At 42.2% G+C, this 20,459-nt stretch overlaps 1 protein-coding gene across 6 annotated transcripts in view; it reads right to left on the bottom strand.

Annotated features, from left to right (window-relative positions):
- runx1t1 (RUNX1 partner transcriptional co-repressor 1) overlaps positions 1-20,459 on the bottom strand; it is a 56,164-nt gene that overhangs the window by 16,225 nt on the left and 19,480 nt on the right. For 4 of the 6 annotated variants that reach the window (XM_014332121.2, XM_014332123.2, XM_014332122.2 and 1 more), the window contains exons 2-4: positions 5,062-5,199; positions 3,271-3,512; positions 435-524 (exon numbers count right to left, since the gene is read on the bottom strand). In XM_014332121.2, the coding sequence (XP_014187607.1) occupies positions 435-524; positions 3,271-3,512; positions 5,062-5,199 (470 nt within the window). Of the gene's footprint in view, positions 1-434; positions 525-3,270; positions 3,513-5,061; positions 5,200-16,091; positions 20,411-20,459 lie in introns of those variants that run through there. The other 2 variants (XM_042218932.1, XM_014332124.2) reach the window with 2 other exon arrangements.

Raw genomic sequence — 20,459 nt, 5'->3', positions numbered from 1 at the left:
CTTGGGGATAAAACCACAGTCATTCTGTTTCAGTATATTCACTGTGTTTATTTTTAAAAAACAACAAATTCTTTCCATCCAAACACTCTTATAAGAAAAAATTCTGCCTTGTGTCAGCGTTTTGCACTATATAGACAGACTGAGCAAAAGAAAAGAAGAAAACCCTGAAAGCTTCTCGTCAACAGCAGAGAAAGTGAGTAAGAAGCAAGAAATAAACAAGTGAGGGATGGATGAAAGACGGGATAAAAGTGCAAAAAAGAAGAGAGACTCAAAAAAGAAAGAAAAGAAAAAAAAGAGCAACAACAGGGATAAATATCGTGAACATAAGTATGCACATCTGGAATCTGTGCCGGCTAAATGCTTTCCAGATTTCATTGATCAAACAAACAGGCGGGCAACCTTCTTGTTGTAAACGTGTACTGAAATGCCTCTACCTTCAGAAAGGGTATGACAAAAGGTCGCAGAGGGAAGTTGGTGGCTTCTTGCAGCTTGGAGTGAAATTCTTCGATGGTCAGAGTGGAATTCTGGAGAAGAGAGAGACACAAAAAACAAACACATGAATCCATGTGGAAGGCATTAAGTGATAATATTACTTATTGGAAGCTAAGCTATATCCTGGCCTGGACTGAGCATTTTGGGTTTTGTAATAGGAAGCACATGGGCAGGCCACAGCGAAAAAGAGCCACAGAAAACAAAGGCACACATCTCCTTCCATCAGAAACAAACGCACATACAGGAGTCACATCATCCAAACACATCCTGCACGAAGGACAAATGTGTCTGATTAAAAAGGCTTTTGTACGAACGCTGATGGAGTTTATCATACGTGAGATACAGGCTCATTTAAAAACAGTTATCTCTGTATTTATTTAATCATTTAAGTATAGTTGCTTGTGGCTTTCCACTCTATTTTCACATTACCACATGTCTGCTCGTGAATTATAATCAGAAGCTGAAACACAATGAGGATTTTCTATATCTGGAAGACATCGGGGACATGGATAATAATGCACTGCATTTAATAATTTATGCTAATCAAACTAATCATGAGGTATTCACACAACTTTTCTGTTGTACATGTGTGCATGGCAAGCATTCTTTTCTGGATCAATGTTTTATCATTTATGTACAACTCTCTCTCTTTTTTTTTTTACTGATCACAGAGCAGAATAACCAAAATACATTTCAGCAGCAGGAGATTGTGAAGAAAAACACAGTGTGTGCATGTGTGTGCACTTTTATTGAGCATGTGTGCTTTTTTTTTCCTGTAATAGTGCAAATGTGGAGATGGTTTAAGTGTCTGAAGCAGTGGGGGGGTCGGTCAAAAAGTGGGTTACGCATTGCAACTTGTCAACTTTAGCAGCCAAATAAAGACTAGTTGCTGAAAACTACATCAGTGTCTGACAAGACAGTGTCACTATTTTTAATTTTCAGCATGAGGTATTCCCAGAATACAAAGCGAGAGGTTAAAAAAAAAGCAGAGATGGAAAAAGGTGTGCTTGCACATGGCAGAGGAATCTTCAATAAAAAAAACCCCCAAAAAATAAATGGGGGGGGGGGAGAAAAATCAAGCAACACAGAGAACATAAAAAAAAGCTGCAGATATTATTTTTCCTCCCAACACTCTCAGCGTTATTTCCCAGACCTGAATTTTGTTACATTCAGTCTTACATCTGTTCGCCCAGATTGCGTAGGGGCTGTTCTTGACAGCTAGTGAAACCTCCCGAGTCTCCCTCTCTCCCTCTCCCAAGCACACAACCAGCTAATTAACGGTGTCACTCTTTTCAGCGAGGCAGGGGGAGGGACAGAGAGACAGTGAGCGGGAGGGAAGTCTTGGGGGGGGGGGGGGGGGGGTGTATGGCGGGGAGGTATGCAAACCAAAAGGACACAGGAGAGGCATGTGCGTATGCAGACGGTGAGAAAAATAAACATAGTGAAGCCAAAAGGAGGTTATGCTCTATGTGGCTAATTAAAAAAATTCCTCCCTCCTTCTCCTCCGCCTCCTCCTCTTTTCTGCACAACATTCAATCATTATTTCTGTATTCCCCTGCTCATTAAGCTCAAAATTTCTCAGATCACAAAGACGTGTGGTAAATCTCCAGATTTGCACATTGTATTTTACACCAAATCCTTTCCCTGATATATCCTTAGCATAACTGTGTCAACTAAACTGGGAAACACATCTGTCTTATCAAATGTACTCGATGTATATTTTGCAGAAATGCCAATATTAACATTCGTGGTACCAATGTGAATTTCCAGTAAAGAATGTGCTGTACTTAAAACCTTCATATTTTTCAATCTTTTCCTACATTTTTCTCATAATTGACGAACTCAGACAAATTCTGATTTACATGTTGAATATCAAATGCTGTTTTATTCCCTCTATTTGCTGGATCTTAATTAGGGTTAGAAGTGTGATTAGCAGTAATGCTTTAATTTGAGCATCCTCTTAAAGCCACAGTCATCACTTGATTGCAATTACATCTATTCATTAGCTACATAAATAACAGTTTTAATATGCAACTGGGTGAGTTACGTTAGGTTGTCAGACACCTGCACACCCTTAGTGACAACATTAGTTTGATGCTGGAATGGGAAGTCTAATCCATATCGCCATCATTTCCACGTTGTTACATTTCAGTTGAAATCACAGCAGTGTAGTTAAATTCATTGTCGATCAGCTGTATAAAGATGGATGCTGCCAGCCTCATGTCACTGCTGTATTTTCTCTGTTTGCCAGGCATTGTGTGATCCTCAAGAATGAGTTTTAACGTTACCGATCGATATCAGTTTTGAAGGCAAAAACTCTACAAAGGTTTTGAGCCAACGCTCATCTGCTGGAGATATTTTTTTTAAGGCCTGCCACTTCTTCTTTTGTTCTTTTACTTGTTCAAAATCTTCCAAGATACACTAATATGCCTCTGAGAGTCATCTTGTTGGTGAAAACATGCTATTTAAACCTGTCAAACTGTGTTATCATTGGCATCAGAGATTCAAGATTTTCTTGAAAGGATGCTAGTAACAAAGTGCCTAAAGATATAATTTAAAATGTGTTCTTCACTAAGTTGTTTATGTTTGATTGAAGGACCACTTTAAAAAATTACAAGAAAGTCTGACTTCTTGGAATCAAAATATAAGGAAATAAAGATTCACTCAAGATTGTCGCACAATACTGTATTTACACATATTAACACATTTTAACAGCACCAAGCAGTTACTTCCTCTCTAAGAACACTGTTCCAGCTCACAGACACCAAAGGTTCTTACCACTAATCCCAGCACCAACGTGCGGACTCTTTCGCCAATTTCAGGTGAGATGTCGTTCCCAAACTGCTGTAGAGTAGTGAGGAAGCGCTTGAGCTTGCTGAGCTGTCGGGCACCACAGGCTGGAGGCAGCTGTTGGTTGGCCAGAGACGATGAGGAGGATGAGCTAGGACCATTGCTGTAACCATTTGGAGGAGATGGAGCGCCGTTGAGCGCCGTTGGGGAGTGGCTACTGCCGTTGGTTACTGTGTGAGATAAGGACATAGAAAATAATGTGAGCAGCAGACAGGAAAGCACGGCATTTGCTAATTGCATTTTCTTGACGTCATTTCTTATTATTTTTGTAAATTTTATTTCTGATAAAATCACATTACTGTTAAAGTAACACTGGATTTCCTCCCGCTACGTACAAATCATGGAGGAAACAACAGCTTTGTGATTTCCAGTGATTTCAAACGATGCGCATTCCCCTAAAATCATCCGCAAGCGTCCGCATTTGTTTCCAATTAGTGCGCCTCCTTTGAACCTTCACGGCATCCTCCCATAAAAACATATTTCTGTATTTGGAGACACGTTGCCTCTCTCTACCTCCGTCTCCCTTTTCTGTTCTTCCCGAAGCTCTAAAAATGCCGGTGACAGTGAGACCCCCCCCTGTGCTCCACAGCGCGGAAGCTATACGTGTCTGTGTGTGTGTTGGGGGAGTTGCTGTACAAAGAGATACAAGGCAGCATAAAGCTCTCTCTCTAATGAGATTAGGTTGTGACTAGCGATCCACTCACTCCCCCTCTGGCCGCCGTCCAAACCCACCACTGTAAAGAGAGGAGAGAGACGAGATGCTCAAACTGCATCTGGTAACAATTACGTCGGATGGAAATCAAAGCATACCGCTTTGTTAAAACCTTTGGCATGTGTAATGAGAGAGTTGGGCCTTTCCTCCCTCATTGCACGGAAGCCCCAATGTTAATTGTGGTGTGTGAGCGTTTGCAGCAGAGAGAGAGAGCGAAACAGACAGACAGATGCAAAGGGAGAGAGAGAAAGTAAATAACATAAATGAAAAAAGGGGTATGTGATTAAAAATGAACAAAATAATTCAGCCGTTGCAAAGTACCAGCAGTACCAATGCAGACTCAAGTGCTCTGAGCACACAGGGCCTCTGATTCTTTGATTCTAGTGCTCTTCATGCAAGTGGTTAAGTATGCTCTTCTGAGTGAATACTAGGGTGTAATTTGCTCGTCACAAGCTATGTGCGTGTCATGGCATTGCTCCAACAGTTTGTAAGCATGGGTGTTAATGAACTTGTTGGGAAAGAATTGAAAAGGCTCAATGCAACTTGATAAGAGGGTCTCACGAGTCCCACACGTCCACCATGATAACTCGCATGCTGGAACTGCGTTGATATGTATGAGCTTCTGCAAATCTACTGTCAATCACCATTTTTAGAGTGCAATTTTTATATGATTGTTATACCTCTAACCATACACCCAGCCGGGACATGACTGAGCTGTGACATTAGTGTAAAATATTAACTGTGTTAAGATTATTTGCTTTGTTTTTTTCTTTGTGATCTTTGAGCAATGCTGGGAACATTTATAGGAAGGTAATTTTCTGACCTCCTTCCTACTCATCAGCAGGCTGTTGCTGGTTGGCCATTAATAGCAAAAGTAGTCACATTATTTCTCTCACTGTAACACTGGACCATATTTGCAGCATGGTCACGGTCTGCAATAAAAGTAGGTTTTCTTATATCGCTGGACGTCTCCATCAGCAATAAACACGTCCTCTTTGCTTACTCACATGTAGTTGGTGTGTAGGAGCTGTTACGGGGTGCTCCTTGTGTACTGGGTGGGGGTGGCATGGTAGGGGGGGTCAACCTGGACTGTGTCTTGACGTCCGCAGGTGAGTCGGGCATGATGGAGCGCTTCCCAGTGCGATCTGAGCAAAGACAAAGAAGACAGAAAATATTAAAGCAAAATACCGTGAAGTAGAAACGAGCAGCATTTTTGTCGCCTCGCATTCTGTACCAGGTGGGATACAGTGCGGATACAAGCGGCAAAAGTGGCTTCCTCAGTTGGGTATCTGGGTTCTCTCTCAAAGATAGGATGATGAGTTCAGTTGTTTGGGAGAGGCTCAGAGTAGAACTGCTACTCTGACACATTGAAGAGAGTCACTTGACGTGGCTTGAGAATGTAACTAGGATGCCTCCTGAGCACCTCCTAAATTTGCTTTTCCTGATGTGTGCTATCGAGCAGTCCCTGGGGCAGATCAAGGACACACTGGAGAGATTAAATCTCTCAGCTGGCTTGTGAACGACTTAGTGTCCAACCTCTTCAATCCATGAACAGCTGGTGAAGATAGCAGGAGGGATGGAGATCTGTGTGCCTCTGCTTTGGCTGCTTCTCCCCGTGACAGAAGATAGATGGATCATAAAAGGTATTTATATATAAATAATATAAAGAGAAGAGCCAAAAAAGCCACCAACTTTTCTTTGGCCAAGCTCATTTAATACATTTTTGAGGGCACCATTAATGCTGAACAGGTTTTTGAAGCAATTTATGCTGCCATCCAGATGGCACTGATGTGATGACATGTCAGGAAGACAATGATAAACCAGATTCTAGCTTTATTACAACAGCATTGGTTTGCCTTGCAGTTCAGTTGTGTCACCAGATAAAAAGATTTGGCGCAATATGGAAAAATACAACAAATTAGCTCTCAAACTTACAAGCAGATGAAATCGCACACCAAGCGAGAACGGGAAAATATTTTGATTTCCAAACTATGGCAGTTCCCGATCGCTTATCGTGTTGTTAAAAGAAGAGGTGATGCAACACGGTGGTAAACAGGAGCCCATCATTTTTTTTTTTAATATGTGTCTGAGATCAAATATAAAATGAGCATTTATTTTTCCAAATCTTCACAGTTAGAACATATGCTCTTGATAAGCTGTTGCTATTCAAAAAGAGCTGAATTATTCTCGTTGATTAATGGAAATCGTGCAAATGTATGCCTACAAAAACGACACAAATGCACGTACAGTACAAAGGGCAGCAGAATTTATTTTGATGACAAAATGTTTGTGAGGAGCCCCAGAGAGACTCGATGTGGAAAGAGATGGCTCCCCTCATCTTACGCATTTGGCACACAGTGTCTGACTTTGAAATGAGAAATGAGAGTGAGCAAGCAGAGACACACAGACAGACACCTGAGAGAGAAGCATAAATCTGCAGTGAGTCCGGGTCTCATTCCACCACCATCTGTGCCATCCTGCAGCCCACACCCCTTCCCCGTCCCAGCTAATGACTGCAGTGCTCATTACACTCAAACTAATACACATACTCACTCTCACACTGCCTTAATGCTTGAATCTCTGGATAGTATATTCACATCTGTTTGAGACAGCATCACAGCAGACAACCAGATAGCCTATAAACTAATTAGACATTAAATAAAACAGTCAAACAAAACACTAAAGACGACAGTTTTTTTTAAGCAAAACATTTTCTCGGACATGACCGTTTTCACTTAATAAATTTGCTTTGTGCTCACCAGTTAAATGACCATATAAAATGTGCAAGACAAGATATACAACTTCTCTCTGCAACAGCAGTAACAAGCCTATCACAAAGTGAACAGACTCTTATCAAGTGTATCTGTGGCACAGTGTGAAAAGGAGGAAGGAGGAGCTGCAAGAGAAAGTAAAGTATTATCTATGACATTGGGAACTTTGCTGTAACCAGTGTGAATAGATCTGATTTGACTCCAAAATGCATCACAGTGTGGTAAAAGTGCAAAAATATTGTGCATGTTTCCCCCCCGGGTGATTCCCATCATTCATTTGACCAAAATCCCAAAATGTGTTTGTGAGTACGTTTTTAATGCGTATGTTGTTACATCATCTTATATTTTCACTTCTGTTCCTCTGGAAATTTTTAAAGCATTTGTGCATTCAACTAAGTAAAACATATACTACATACGCCACAGAACACAAATAGTAAACGTTGGCCATGGTGCTTTCTGATTGCTTGGATCCACAGTGCCATAATGTTACGTTTAGGTAAAAAGAAGGAGAAATACTGACGTGAGAGAGACAGAGGAGCCTAAGCCTGTTAGCCAGGCCCGAATCTCAAAAGCACTGCAGCCAAAGTGCACTGTGACGAAGTATGTGTGAAGTATTTTAGTCACACCAGCTTGACTTTAGAAGGCAGGCGAGTGAGAGATGGAGATGTTACCAAAATTCTAAAAAGTGCTCCAAATCTCTGCCTGCGATTGAACGTTTAGGGCTTCTTTATTTATTCAACATGTTTGGAAAGTAAGCCGAAGGAATTTCAGGTAGCTCGATAAAAGAATCAATGCTGTAACAAGACATACAACATGTCGGCGCGAATCATCATGACCAGCAGCCTGTTCAAGAACAACGATTAGCTTCTCCAGGCTTTCACATACAAAGAAACAAAGGTTTATTTTAATTTAATTAAGCTGTAGCTGCTAGGGTAATTGTGTGTCATCACAAAGAAATAATCATAAGTCATTTTTGCCCAAGATATTCAAAACTGTAAAGGATTTTCCAGTAATCCCTAAGATTCTTACACTCAGATGATCAAAAAAGAGGAAAGGAGGGATAAAGACAGCACTCCTGCCTTCTAACTGTCCTATCATTGTCAACTGAAGAGTACCTGGGAGGACTGAATACATTTGTCTCACACCACACTGGCACATATTAGAGACCGTCTGACTCTTATGGATGCAGGAAGGCAACTAAAGGCCAGATGACCTTGAGCCTAAAATGCTTTTAGGGTCACATTCAGTTACACCATCAATGCAGAACACAGAGATGTAAGATTACTACTGACTTAGCTTTAACTTGGTGATGGAGAGCTTGATTGGAATTTAGAGGAAAAGGTTGCACATTGCACAGCAGAGCACTATGATTGGATACAAAGTGCATATTAGTGGGAAAAATTTGATTAGCCAAGCAGAGAACAGAGGAAGGGAGGTTAAAGAAAAGTCAATATGAAAAGAAAAGTATAGCGAGCAGAGAGACTATTGAACCCTTTCTACTTACTGTCCTTTACATTGACTCTCCTGCTTCCACTCTCTTTCTACCTCTTTCCTTGCGCACCCACACAAACAACCTTTCCTGCCCAGACTGTGAAAGCTTTACTGCTCCAATTTCACCATAATATGAAAAAATCTGGACTATTTATTTTATAAACTCAAGACATAGCTAGTGGAAACGTATAGTCTTACCTCTGGCTGCCAGCTATCATATCCTCTATACTTTCCTAAAATATGATCTACGAAAATACAAGGTCATTAAAAAAGATGGCTCGGTGACAGGACCCAAGGTAATTCATCATTTTCCAGTCAAACAAAAAGGCCCTGCATGTATATACTTAACAAGCATAAATTAAATAAAGCCGCTATATCACACATGGTTGTGCTTATTCTGTTTCAATGGCTCGTGCTTTCCAAAGGTCTGTATGGTGCTTTTTTTTCTATAATTGTGTGATAATTTCTGGCTCAGTTCACTTCATCTATAAGTTCTGTATAGAAAGGCTGCAAATCAGGAAACTTTGTGATTAGTTAGGAAAATGGATACACAAAATGGCTCGCATCAGCACAACGCTATCTGAAATAGACTTTTAGGAACGCCTTATTAAACAAAATCCATATTATAATATTATGATATAACAGGATGCAGTTTTTCCACCAAGTAGAACAACTAGAATTGGAGCATTTTTACAGCTGCAGCACCATGACTTAAAAAAAGATACAATTTTCAACATTACAAGCCTATAACATGTCTATTTGATGCACAATATGTAATACATAACTTCAAATCCACGCGGACTCCTGCATGGAACTGTGGGCCCTGCGGTGGTATGAAAAGATGAGTTTGGTTACAGGCTTGTAATTGGAGAATAACACCTGGGTCAATGTCGTGATTGGATGGTAGTCATCAGCTAGAGATGAGGGAAACAAACCCTGAAAGCATTCAAAACTCATCTGCTGTCCCTCAGGTAAAGAAGATGAAGGATGAAGAATGAATTAGTGTGAAACCTTTGCACACACACACACACACACACACACACATGCGTACACACACGTGTATCCAGGCAATAACAGTTTCTTGCACACACAAACCCCCACACAAAGTTACAGGTATGTGACTTACAAACAGCATCGTCTGTCTCTGGTTTGATTGCAAAGTACATAACCAGAATAACATCAATGGCTTCATACTAACCAACAAAGGCGGCATCCAGCTATTCACTCTACAATTGCTATGCCCCTTGAATCAATGGCAATTCTCCCTACACAAGGTAATTTACCCAGTTTTGGGAAAAAAATACAGATACATCTTAAAACTCTAGCACGTTCCTGAAAACAAGTCAAAGCAAACCTTACACCTGTGTGCTATCCATTTTCATGAGCCAATATGTCACATATACTGTTAAATTTAAAAAAAATATGTATCAGCGCTGAAGGACAATCAGACAGGCTCATTTTATTACATAGCTGAACGATAGGAAGTACTCCCTCCCTCATGCATAATTCAATCCAAAAAGCACCCTTAAACAACCTTGAAAAAGTTGGGTTTCTCAAGTGTAATACACCATGTTAGAAGTTAATGGACAGGCACATGCATTGTCCATTTATTAGGCCTGTTAGTGAACCGCCGGTTACATCATGTAGGGATAACATCAGATCTGTGGCCAGACGACGGTACTCCAGGAGTGGACAGGTATTGATGTGCGGAGCTTTAATGGAAAGGGGGGTGATGAGTGCTTTGACTTTGGCTAACTCACTTTACGGCTTCTCAGAAGTGCTGTTGTCTAGGAATTAATGGATTGAAGAGGATGAGAACAGTTGTTGAAGAGGCACCAATTAGCTATGAAGGCACACAAGAGTCTCTCCAATGTGTGCTGTTTCACTAGCACACTTTATGCATGCCGAGGTGCTGAGCTTATCGATCACGCTAGATGACAGTGATTAATGTCTCACACAACAGCCACTTCCTGCGCAGTTTTATCTAAAGCACCCTAAAGGTGCTCTTAGCGGAAATATTTGGAATATAGGCGGCCTGAATAAAAGAAAGTTAAAAACTGATGGGAATGTGCGCACAAATGCATATTTCTACTGTGGTATTATATTGAAAGTGTCGAAGGTTATTTCACTGATATCTGACTGAATTAGGATTTTGCATAAGGAGTAGCCTTATATTTGCACGGTCTGCTGTGTATTGAGTCAGCTTGGAGTGTAAGCCACCATTATTCTGCTGGTAGCTCTTTATATCTAAGCACTGCTTACTTGGATTGTCGTTCATTGTCATAAAGGCACACAAAAATTTGAAAAAACAACAACTGCAAACTAAGACAACAGTGACTGAATATGCTGTGTTCTTCAAATCATGCCAAACATCCCTCCCGTTAAAATAACAAAGCAAAGCTCGATCTGCTCTGGTTTGTAACTTTAATCAAACCTAGAAATGAGGCAGAGCCCTGGACAACTACCTGCCACTCACAGGGATGTCTTCACACTTACATCACCCGTTCGCATCGTCCGTGATTACGTGATCCTCAGTGTTTGCAAAAATCGCTCCCTCTTTCTCGCTTTTTTTTCTTCCTTTCTTCGTCTTTCTCTCCCTCTCGCCCGTACCCTCTTACAGCCGAGCTCAAAGAAAGGAGATTTTATCCCCCCGCTGACTTGTGATACATGCCTTTTCTAAGGTTACACGCAAGTTACATCACTCGCTTAAAACAGGATTGTTGCAATGAACGATATCTAGGAGGAACGTGGTCCCTGAGAAACAGTTCAATATGTTACAGGGAGGACTTTGCTAACCCATAACTCAAGGCAAAAAAAACAATGTGATATCAAAACCTCGCACATTTCATCATCGCACGCAAAACTGGGAGGTCATTTCGTATTCAAATCACCTTGCGAAATGAGAGCAACATTGCCTAACCTTGATATTTTAGATTATTCATCGAGGCCACAATGACTTCAAAGTCTATCATCGGGCGATAGAGTCAAACAATCTCCATTACACACTTCATAAGCTAGAATTGCCTCCGTGTGTACGCGTGGTTCTGCGAATGTGTATGTGTGCGCGCCGAGAGCACCAGTGGAGACCCAGAAAATGATGTGATAACAGTGGCAGTAATATGCCACTTGAGACTACTTCACACAGGCAAATCCCATTCTTCAAAACGACAATGGATTTCAATCATGCTGGGTGAATTTTCGAGAGTTGGCGGCTGTGGCATAAACAATTTACCGTGCGCTGGCGCCTGCGTGAGCGCACAATTGTATTAGTCAGACATACTGTAAGATACCATCATTACATGGAAAAGTGCATGCACACTGGCCCACGTGTGCCTTGAACACACCGGCAACCCTGTAATCTTGATGTGTAATACCCTCACTGGGCACACCGATGTGTAGGTGCTGAAGTGAAAACCACGAGGCACCGAAGCCACAGGACGCCTGTGGCTTGAGCACTGGTCTCCACAACGTGCCCACGGCTGTGCACGATAGAGCCCCCAAGGTGGGTTATTCCAGCACATAGCGCACATTGATGTGTGAAGAGAGGGAGCATGGCGGATAGGTAATTGTGTAGTAATGAAAGAGATGAAACGATACTGAGATGGTGTGATAGTGGTGTGCGGTGATTGCTCTGTGTGCTGGGTACAGATGTGGAGAGTAGGGACCAAAGAGCAGTAAAAGAGAGAGAGAGAATGAAAGGGCAGATGTGTTAAAGAACAGCGCTGGGCGACAGGTAGGATGATTGAGATTCAGACAGAGTACGCAGAGAAACAAGAGGAATCTTATCTGTATGCAAGTGGAATATCACGCAGACACAGACACACACACATGCACACACACATACATGCACGCACAGCCAGATGGAGCAGTATGCAGAGCATGTCCCATCAAAGTCCACCCGCTTGTCAAGAAGATGTATGGATGCAACGCCCTACCACAAGCCCACAAAAACACAAATACATACACAGACACACAGCTGCAGGGATGCATGTACACACTGATAGCAAAACAACACAATTCTCAGTCCTTCTCACACAGACACACACACGCACACACACATCTGATCTCCATTGTCTTATTTATTTTCCTCCACAGCAGATGCAGTGGATGCAAATGCAGAGGAAAGCAGTACCACCATCAGCGCATCAGTTTTGACTTTATTTTCACCACCTTGTTCTCGCTCCTCGCCTCCTTTTTTCCCCTCTTTCCTTCGTTACCTTCGTTACCTTCGTGCTTTTCTCCCCCCACTTTTCTTCCTGTCTTCAGTCAATCCCTTTGCAAACACTCACTGGTGATCACATATTGTTCCTGAAAGTTCACTGTTGGTTTTTGCTTAACGCTTAATATCAGCAACGTTGTCTTAAATTATGCATGTCCAGTGCACACAATGTAGTTTCTGCTTGTTAAAGTCAGCAAACTGTCAATAGCAATTATGTGTTTAATTGCTTTAAACGATTGCTTTACGTGTTCATTTAACATTTACCACAAATGAAGAAGGTGATGTTGGTTTCCCTCGTGTTAAACATCCATCATTTATATTTCGGTGTAATCAGAGATGGGGTTGAGACATGGACTGATAGTTGAGTCATTTAACACAGTGAAGAAAAAAAATGAACTAATAACTTCCAATGTTGTCCTGACCGGCCAGCTGGTGAAGTAGTTTAAGAGTCCATCATCTTACTATTGATGTATGTTACACCTGGGTGTTTGCTTCACTGAAATATGGCTCACTGGTGATTCTGGAAGTTTGGGGGTTAAAGGTTGTGTTTACTTGCAATAGATTTGAATGATGAGAATAGGGGGCCTGAGCTGAATCATATTTATCATTCCCACCCTTTGTGATTATATTAATGATCAGTTTCTTGTGTGCTTGTGCTGCCTGGAGGGGTTGGTTTGGATATCATTTTATAGATACCGATGCCATATCGATTAGATTATTGCTTGGTCAGGTATTATCAATTTCTGGTTAACTTTCTATGTGAAGGAAGCCCATTGACAACATTTGTACAGTTGTCTAAAAAAGAAAAACACTGTTTAAAGGAAAAGATAATCTTCCCAGGAAATTGAACAATATGGATTCCCATCCCTAATCTTTCCCCGTTGATGAGTGTAACAGTGAAAATGTGGTACAATACAGCACTAAAACTTTGCAAACAGACTGGCTCTGGATCAATGCTGACAGTCTTTTTCATCTCCCACCATATCTTTATTTTTCTCTCAGTGCAACATACGGAGATTTCTCAACTGCACACAGAGGTCTGAGCACCATCTGTTCCACCACACAAACTTTAACACACACATATACGTGCATATATGCATACAAAAACACGTCGATCTTTCAGACGTGTGTGTATGTGTTTGCACACATACACACACAGCGGTCAATAAAACATATGTGGTGTATAGCATCAGAAGCTCTTTTTTTTTTCTTTCTTTAAGTCAGATTTATAGTAATGTCTGTTTTACCCATCTGTTGAAAAGAAAAAGTCTCACTTGCACAGAGAGGGGAAGCAAGTGTTAAGGAACAATAAAAATGATTCACAGTGCCCGTTATGCATCCTCTCAAATCGAAAGTACTCCTGCCACATCTTGTTGCCAGGCAAAGCTGAACTACGAGCTCTTTTAAAAGTAAAGATGAGCAATGGATGTGTGTGACAGAAGACTAGGGTCGGCGAGAGGTAAAAGTAAAGACAAGCTGCAGAGTGACAAACAGCGAGTTCGGGAGATTTACCGCCATTATGAGCAGAGTTTACCATTATTAAAGTGCTGGTGGAAATAGAAATGTTAATTCCATCTGACATTTTTCCACAGTGGGGCCAAACGGGGCTCAACATATTTAGAATACTCCATCAAAGACATCGTTTATTTATATAAAGCTGGCTTGTCATTTTCATTAACAACATGATGTCTAAATAATGATATAAATGGTGTGTTTTGGGGGGAAAAAATAGAATGATGTAAATCAGATGTAAGCCTCGGTGAGCCATGTTTGGTCACTTGATGGAAGCCAGCCTATTGGAAACTGCTTTCTGTATACAGTTTGGTTCATTTCTGATGCCATGCTGACACAGAGCAAAGTGAGCCCAAATGGGTCTGGGCGTTTTCCCAGGCAAGACTCTTCGCCAGCAAAGGACTCACACAAAACTCTCAGCACACATCCTAATGCCGATGACACATGGCTTTATTTTCTAAAGCTTCCCACACAGCCAGTCTGTAACCTCTTTAGTCTACAGTGTAGAGCAGCGAAATTGCTTTTTGAACCTCGATATAGGTTGTGCGTTTTGACATGCATATATGTCAGCGCTACAATAACCGCTATGAACAGGCTGCACATTTATACACAAACCCCTTATGAGAACTGTTCAGGTCTGTAGCTCAAGTACAGCTTAAAATCACTCATATAGCCACTCCATCTCTAAACACAAGCACACTAATTCACAATGATACAGGCTCGCATGCATTATTTCCATTTTATGTTCGCTCAATTGGAGATAATACATCTGAATTTCAGGAGCTGGACCACACCTCGGACACTATAAATAACGCATATTTGCTTTTGTTTCCATGAGCCACTCTTGCGCCCCTTTTTTCTCTGCTTGCCAACCTCCTTTAAAGGTATCAGAGTGAATGAGGCCTTTCCCATATCAAACCCTCTGGCCTCTGGCCTCTGGCTTTATTATAAATATATGTGGAGTTCCTCGCTACCAATGTGAAGGAATCATGATGATGTTTTAGGTTGTTGCACAGAGAGAGAGGTTCAAAGCTGGTCACTGCATGGCCTGGGCCAGAGGGTACTGACATCTCACAGTTTGACTGCTGCCATGACCTACGTCTGCTAACCAGCAAACCAACCAACAGTTGTGGCGTTACGTTTGTTTGTATGATGTGTGTCCCAGCTGTTATCGTGACTGCAACAAGAAGGAAGTAGCAATACTGGAGCACAGCTGGGCACTGCAGCCCACGATTCAGTTGGTATTATCATCACACAGTCTACATCTAACTTGATGTCCTACCCAGATTTATTAGATCCACAGTGCGGATTTCAATAAAATATATAAGATTGCTGAAAGCTTACAGTGTGTTGGAGCCGTAAGCCAGATGGAACCCAATTTGTATCTGTGTGCGTGTCCATGCTGAAAGGAATATTATATAATATATTCCAGGCCTCAGCAGCAAGATCAATTTTCAACAGACAGTAAAGGCCATCGTGTTTTACATGACAGTTATCTCTTACCACGTGGAGAGAGACGGAGACACCCAGTTAGAGGAAGGATGGATAAAGGGGGCGCATGAGTCGAGTGATATACAATGGACGCTAAGTGAGAGTACAGTTATTTAGTGTGACATGTAGGAAAACAGACAAGGATGAAAGGGTGAGGGTTGAAAACAGATGTGGGAAACAGATCAAGAAAGAGCTGAGAAAAGAGAGGTAAGGATGCTGAAGGGAGAGCCTGTAAACAAGAGATAACATTTAGGGCATATGAGACACAGATGGGAAATCAAATACAGGAGGCAGAGGACAAGAACAGAAAAAAGAGGGCATAGGCTAACAGTAAGAGAGTGGGGGTTCCTGGGGGAGAGGGAACAAGCTTGTCTGCCTGGTGTTTTCAAAATATCACATGACGGCTGCCATGTGTTGGAAATTACTGCCGGTTAACTATCTTCCCCAAAACCACTCTGAAAAAATATGTCTGCAATTTATGAAATGTGTTCCAGGGCAGTGCTAAATAGAACCAGATTTGCAAAACAGAGGGAAAAAAACCTTTAGCCCTTACCACCTCTTCTCTGAAAACCACTACTCCTTTGCCTTCTTACTCTCCTTCCCCTTCTACCCCCACTGCTGCCTCCTCTGCCCTGCGGGGGAAGATGTTTAAAAACAGGGTCTTAGTCACATCTGGTGAGCAGGGAGCGGTGATTGGTGAGACCTTGGATCGGGGCATTTCTAAGCTTACATCGCATGTGTGTGTGTGTACCTGTGTTCTTGTGGGTGACACAGTGACTGTGGTTTGCTAATGGCTCTGAGTGGCTGTGAGTAAAGTATGGCTGGAGGCGAAGGTGGCAGAGGGATGGCCTCTGCTTGCGCGCAAACACACACATGCCCAGTGTCACCACAGCCCATTTTAGGTCAGCGATGTGTCTTTGTCTCCTTTCATCTAACTGTTACATCCTTTCTACTGGGCTCTTTCACCTTTCACTGTCTCGCATCCCTGTCAGCACGCAGCCATCTGAGTCCACTGACAGGCGAGAAGAAAGGAGCTAAACATGGCCCACAATACCATTGAAGCATCATTGACAGGACTGTACAGTTCCAGTGTCTACAATCTGCATTTTATTTAAATAATCATGTGTTAATGTGAGATCTTAATCTTTAGTTCAGTAAAAAATAATCATAAACTGGCCATAAATTTTAGGTTTGATACTTTATTTTTAATTTTCCATATACAAATGTGAGATATTATTTGTGACAGTCCATTAGTTTTCTAGCATTTCTGGGTATTAGCATCACATGTTGTCGTCTTTGTTCAGCAGGAGGCGCCTCAGATCGCTATCCTCGCCACATCCATCCCCCGTGTCCATCAAACAGCCTCAGTTTTTCAACCAGCACATCTCTGAACTCTGTCCCCACACCCACGACTGATACTACTAATAGCATCATCAAGACAGTCCCATTGTTTTGCTTTTCTGTGGCAACACAAACACACACACACACACACGCATAGACTCAGACACAGCCTAACCGCTCTCCAGTGCTACAGATGGATGCCACCACTCTCTCTGGAGCGTTGCCAGCGCCAGCTAGTGAACAGCTTGCCTGGCACAGTGCTCCACAGTGTGTGTGTGTGTATGTGTGTGTGACAGTGTCTGTGTGTGTATGCCTGCAGAAACAGTAGCGAAATAGCCTAGCACAGATGGGTGGCCAAATTCCCCACCCCTCCCGCATACACACAAGAATACAAACACATGCGCACTGTGACACGCGCACACACATATGCTCCAGAATAGAGACACACATGCGGACGCAAGCACACACACACACACGTGCCTTGGTTCTGCTTTAAGTGTTGTCGACCTGGCGCACACTTGCCGCTCGCACAGCTGCTTCCTCGTTCACACACACACACACACGCGCACACACACAGAGTACACACAGCAGAGGATCACAGTTACACACGCTTCCATACATCTGTACTTACTTTACACGTCCTGTTCATGGCATGCGAAATATAAAATCCACCATCACTCCCGCATCACCCAAGCCCACACACATAGACAGATAAATGTATTCAAACGCATCTGCAACACAGACACACACACGAGCATTCGCACTAACATGGTCTTTTATGTTGGTAGCTATTCAGTGTTGCATGTTTCTGCGTGTTTTCTTCATGCGCACAACGAAAACATCAAGGCGTTCAGCTGGAAAGCCTCCAGTACTGGAAACCTGCCAGCAGAAGCCTATAGATCAGCATGATCATAGCAGTGTGTTAAGACACATCGCTGTTTAGTCAGGGCACAATAAAGTTAAGACATGCAATGAATGAAAGCTCTGCCTGCCACAGCTGACTTTACTAGAATGCGGCAGCGTGCAACTGAAACCATTTAAAATGCCTAAATTGTGACGTGAACTCTTGTGACAGTTTGTCTGATATTGCCTCATGTCTTGACTTTGTGTTTCTGCATTGGCTGCAGCTTCTGTTGTAACATACTCATGAAATGCTGTTCCTGAATGGCGGATTCTAAAAAACCAGGAGGTTTTACATTCGTTTAGGGTCAAAGGAACGCTCTCTTGGGATCCAACAAAGCCAGAGAAACTTTACCAATGGAAAAAAGTCAGTAGTTAGACAGCCTGCCAGTCAATGAGCTTAGGCGGCTGGCAGCAGGTACTCTCGCCCCCGGTACATAGGGGAAAGCATGGTGGCGGGCAGTGCCAACTGTGCACTAGGTGGGCGTGCCAGCTCCGCCAGCCTTGCAGTGTCTGTTTGCCAGTGCCATCTGGGAAGAACAGCTCTGCGCACATACAGTACCTCTCCTCAGCTCAGAGGGCACAGACACGCACAGACACACACACATGCATGGATGCACACAAGAAAGCAAGGGCAGACATGCACTCCACATTTATGTAGCATCCACAAATATGCATGGTATGAACAGCGCACACACATATGAAGGTACACACACGCACACACACAGGCACAGCCGGCCGCTGACAGCTCACCATCTGTGCGCTGCCTCTGACTTCTCCCTCTGCTTCTTTCTCTGCCCTTGTTTTTGCTTTCATAAACGCGCGGTCCCTTTCCTCCTTTCCACACTTTCTCTCATCATTCCCCGTCTTATCAGATGAGTTCTTCAGGCCAGAGATCCCTACGTTATGTCATTGCTACCTGTGCACTGACACTTGACATGTATTTTCTTTGGATTTCTCCCCACGTATAGGATTAGGAAGTGTCATTATTTGGCAGGTTGTTTTCAGGTTGAACTGAGCCAGCGAGTCTACCGAGTCTCTCTGTTTTTTACTTGAGTTGGGCAGTCTGGGCCAATCAGATATATAGATGAGGAACTATAAGATATCCTTAAGTGATTCACTAATACTGAATAAAGTGTAAATGCAGTAAAATCAGGATTAGTCTTTCACTGAGGACACAAACCATCTCTCAGTACACCACATAAGTCATGTAAAATCAAAGAAAGATACTAAAAAAAGTGAGAACAAGAGAAAGAAAATATCAATCTCAGTCTGTTACATAGTGTTCCTCTTCAGAGGAGAGTGAATGAATACGAGAGCAAAAGAGTGAAAACCAATGTAGAGAAAGAAATGAAATGACAAGAGCAGTTTAAATTGATAAGAGTAAAAGGGAGAGGAGAGGAAATAAAGAGGAGGAGGAGAACAGAAGTAGGAAGGTAATATGAGCACAGGACTGTGGAATTCACTTCAAAGAGAAGCTAAAGCAGGTCACTGTCTTTACCAGAGTTTTCCTTGGGTGAACCTCTCTCATATGTTTCTCATTTAAAGCCTCTGAACCACTGTTTGAAAATGAAGGCCAAAGAAAGACACAAGTGCTCTACATGCAGCTCATGTCCTTTTTTTTGTGCCGGAGTATATTCACAAGGGATTTAGACAATTAGCTCATTTGTTGAAAAATAGCTGTAATTTTCCAGATGCCGTTCCATTCATCTTAACATTTCTACATCGCAGTTTAACAGCTTCACATTTGGAATACCACCAAGCTATTCCTTTCCTCCTCTGCAGCACAACAGCTGTAATATTTTCAGTCACAAATCTGCCCTCTCTTTCTATTCCATGTTCCATTTATTTCTTTCCCTCTCACTGGTCACCACTACCTGCAGTAACTGATTGTTTCTCCCACCATCTATCCTTTCCCACCTCCCTTTCTCCCCATTCTCTCCCTCCCCCCACCCTTTGGCAACTGCATAACATCATCAGAAAGATCTATGACCGAACACTATTGCACTCCTATTATTCTTTCTCTCTGCAGCCTCTTTCTCCTTCAGTTGCAATCCCTCCTCCTTGTGCTTCCTACTCCCTGCCCTCTCTTTACAACTTCCAACCATTTTCACCCTCTTACTCCTCTATCTGCTCGCCTTGCTGTCCTTCTTTCCGTCCAACTCCTCCAAAAGCGCCACATGCACTGGAAGAAGTAGCCTCATTACAAACAAGGAAAATCCATTTGGAGCAGGCTTCTCCGACCCCCTCTGAACTCTCTTGAGTAAAAATGGCCCACATCTCTGCTCTTGCCTCCTCTCCATCGTGGATTCCCCCTCTTTCTCTCTAATTATTTATCCCTGTTTCTCTGCCTTTTCTGTTTCCTAAGCAACTCACTCTCTCGACACTATGGTCCCTGTGTTCTCACACAACCAGGTAAGGTGTCGACATTGCAATACAGAGTAGAATTTAAATACCGATTCATGTGTAAAATAGATGAAAAATTAGATGAAGTTATTCAGTTTTTAAATTGATTTTCAGTTACTAGGACAGGCCATGATAAAGTAATAATCCATTCACACAATCTAGACACCAAATCCTTCCTACCTATCTATCTATCTATCTATCTATCTATCTATCTATCTATCTATCTATCTATCTATCTATCTATCTATCTATCTATCTATCTATCTATCTATCT

The sequence above is a fragment of the Haplochromis burtoni genome, unplaced genomic scaffold (genome assembly GCF_018398535.1).
Source record: "Haplochromis burtoni strain Fernald_Lab_line unplaced genomic scaffold, NCSU_Asbu1 Contig_25, whole genome shotgun sequence".
Lineage (NCBI taxonomy): Eukaryota > Metazoa > Chordata > Actinopteri > Cichliformes > Cichlidae > Haplochromis > Haplochromis burtoni.
This window is presented reverse-complemented; position numbering and strand designations above follow the sequence as displayed.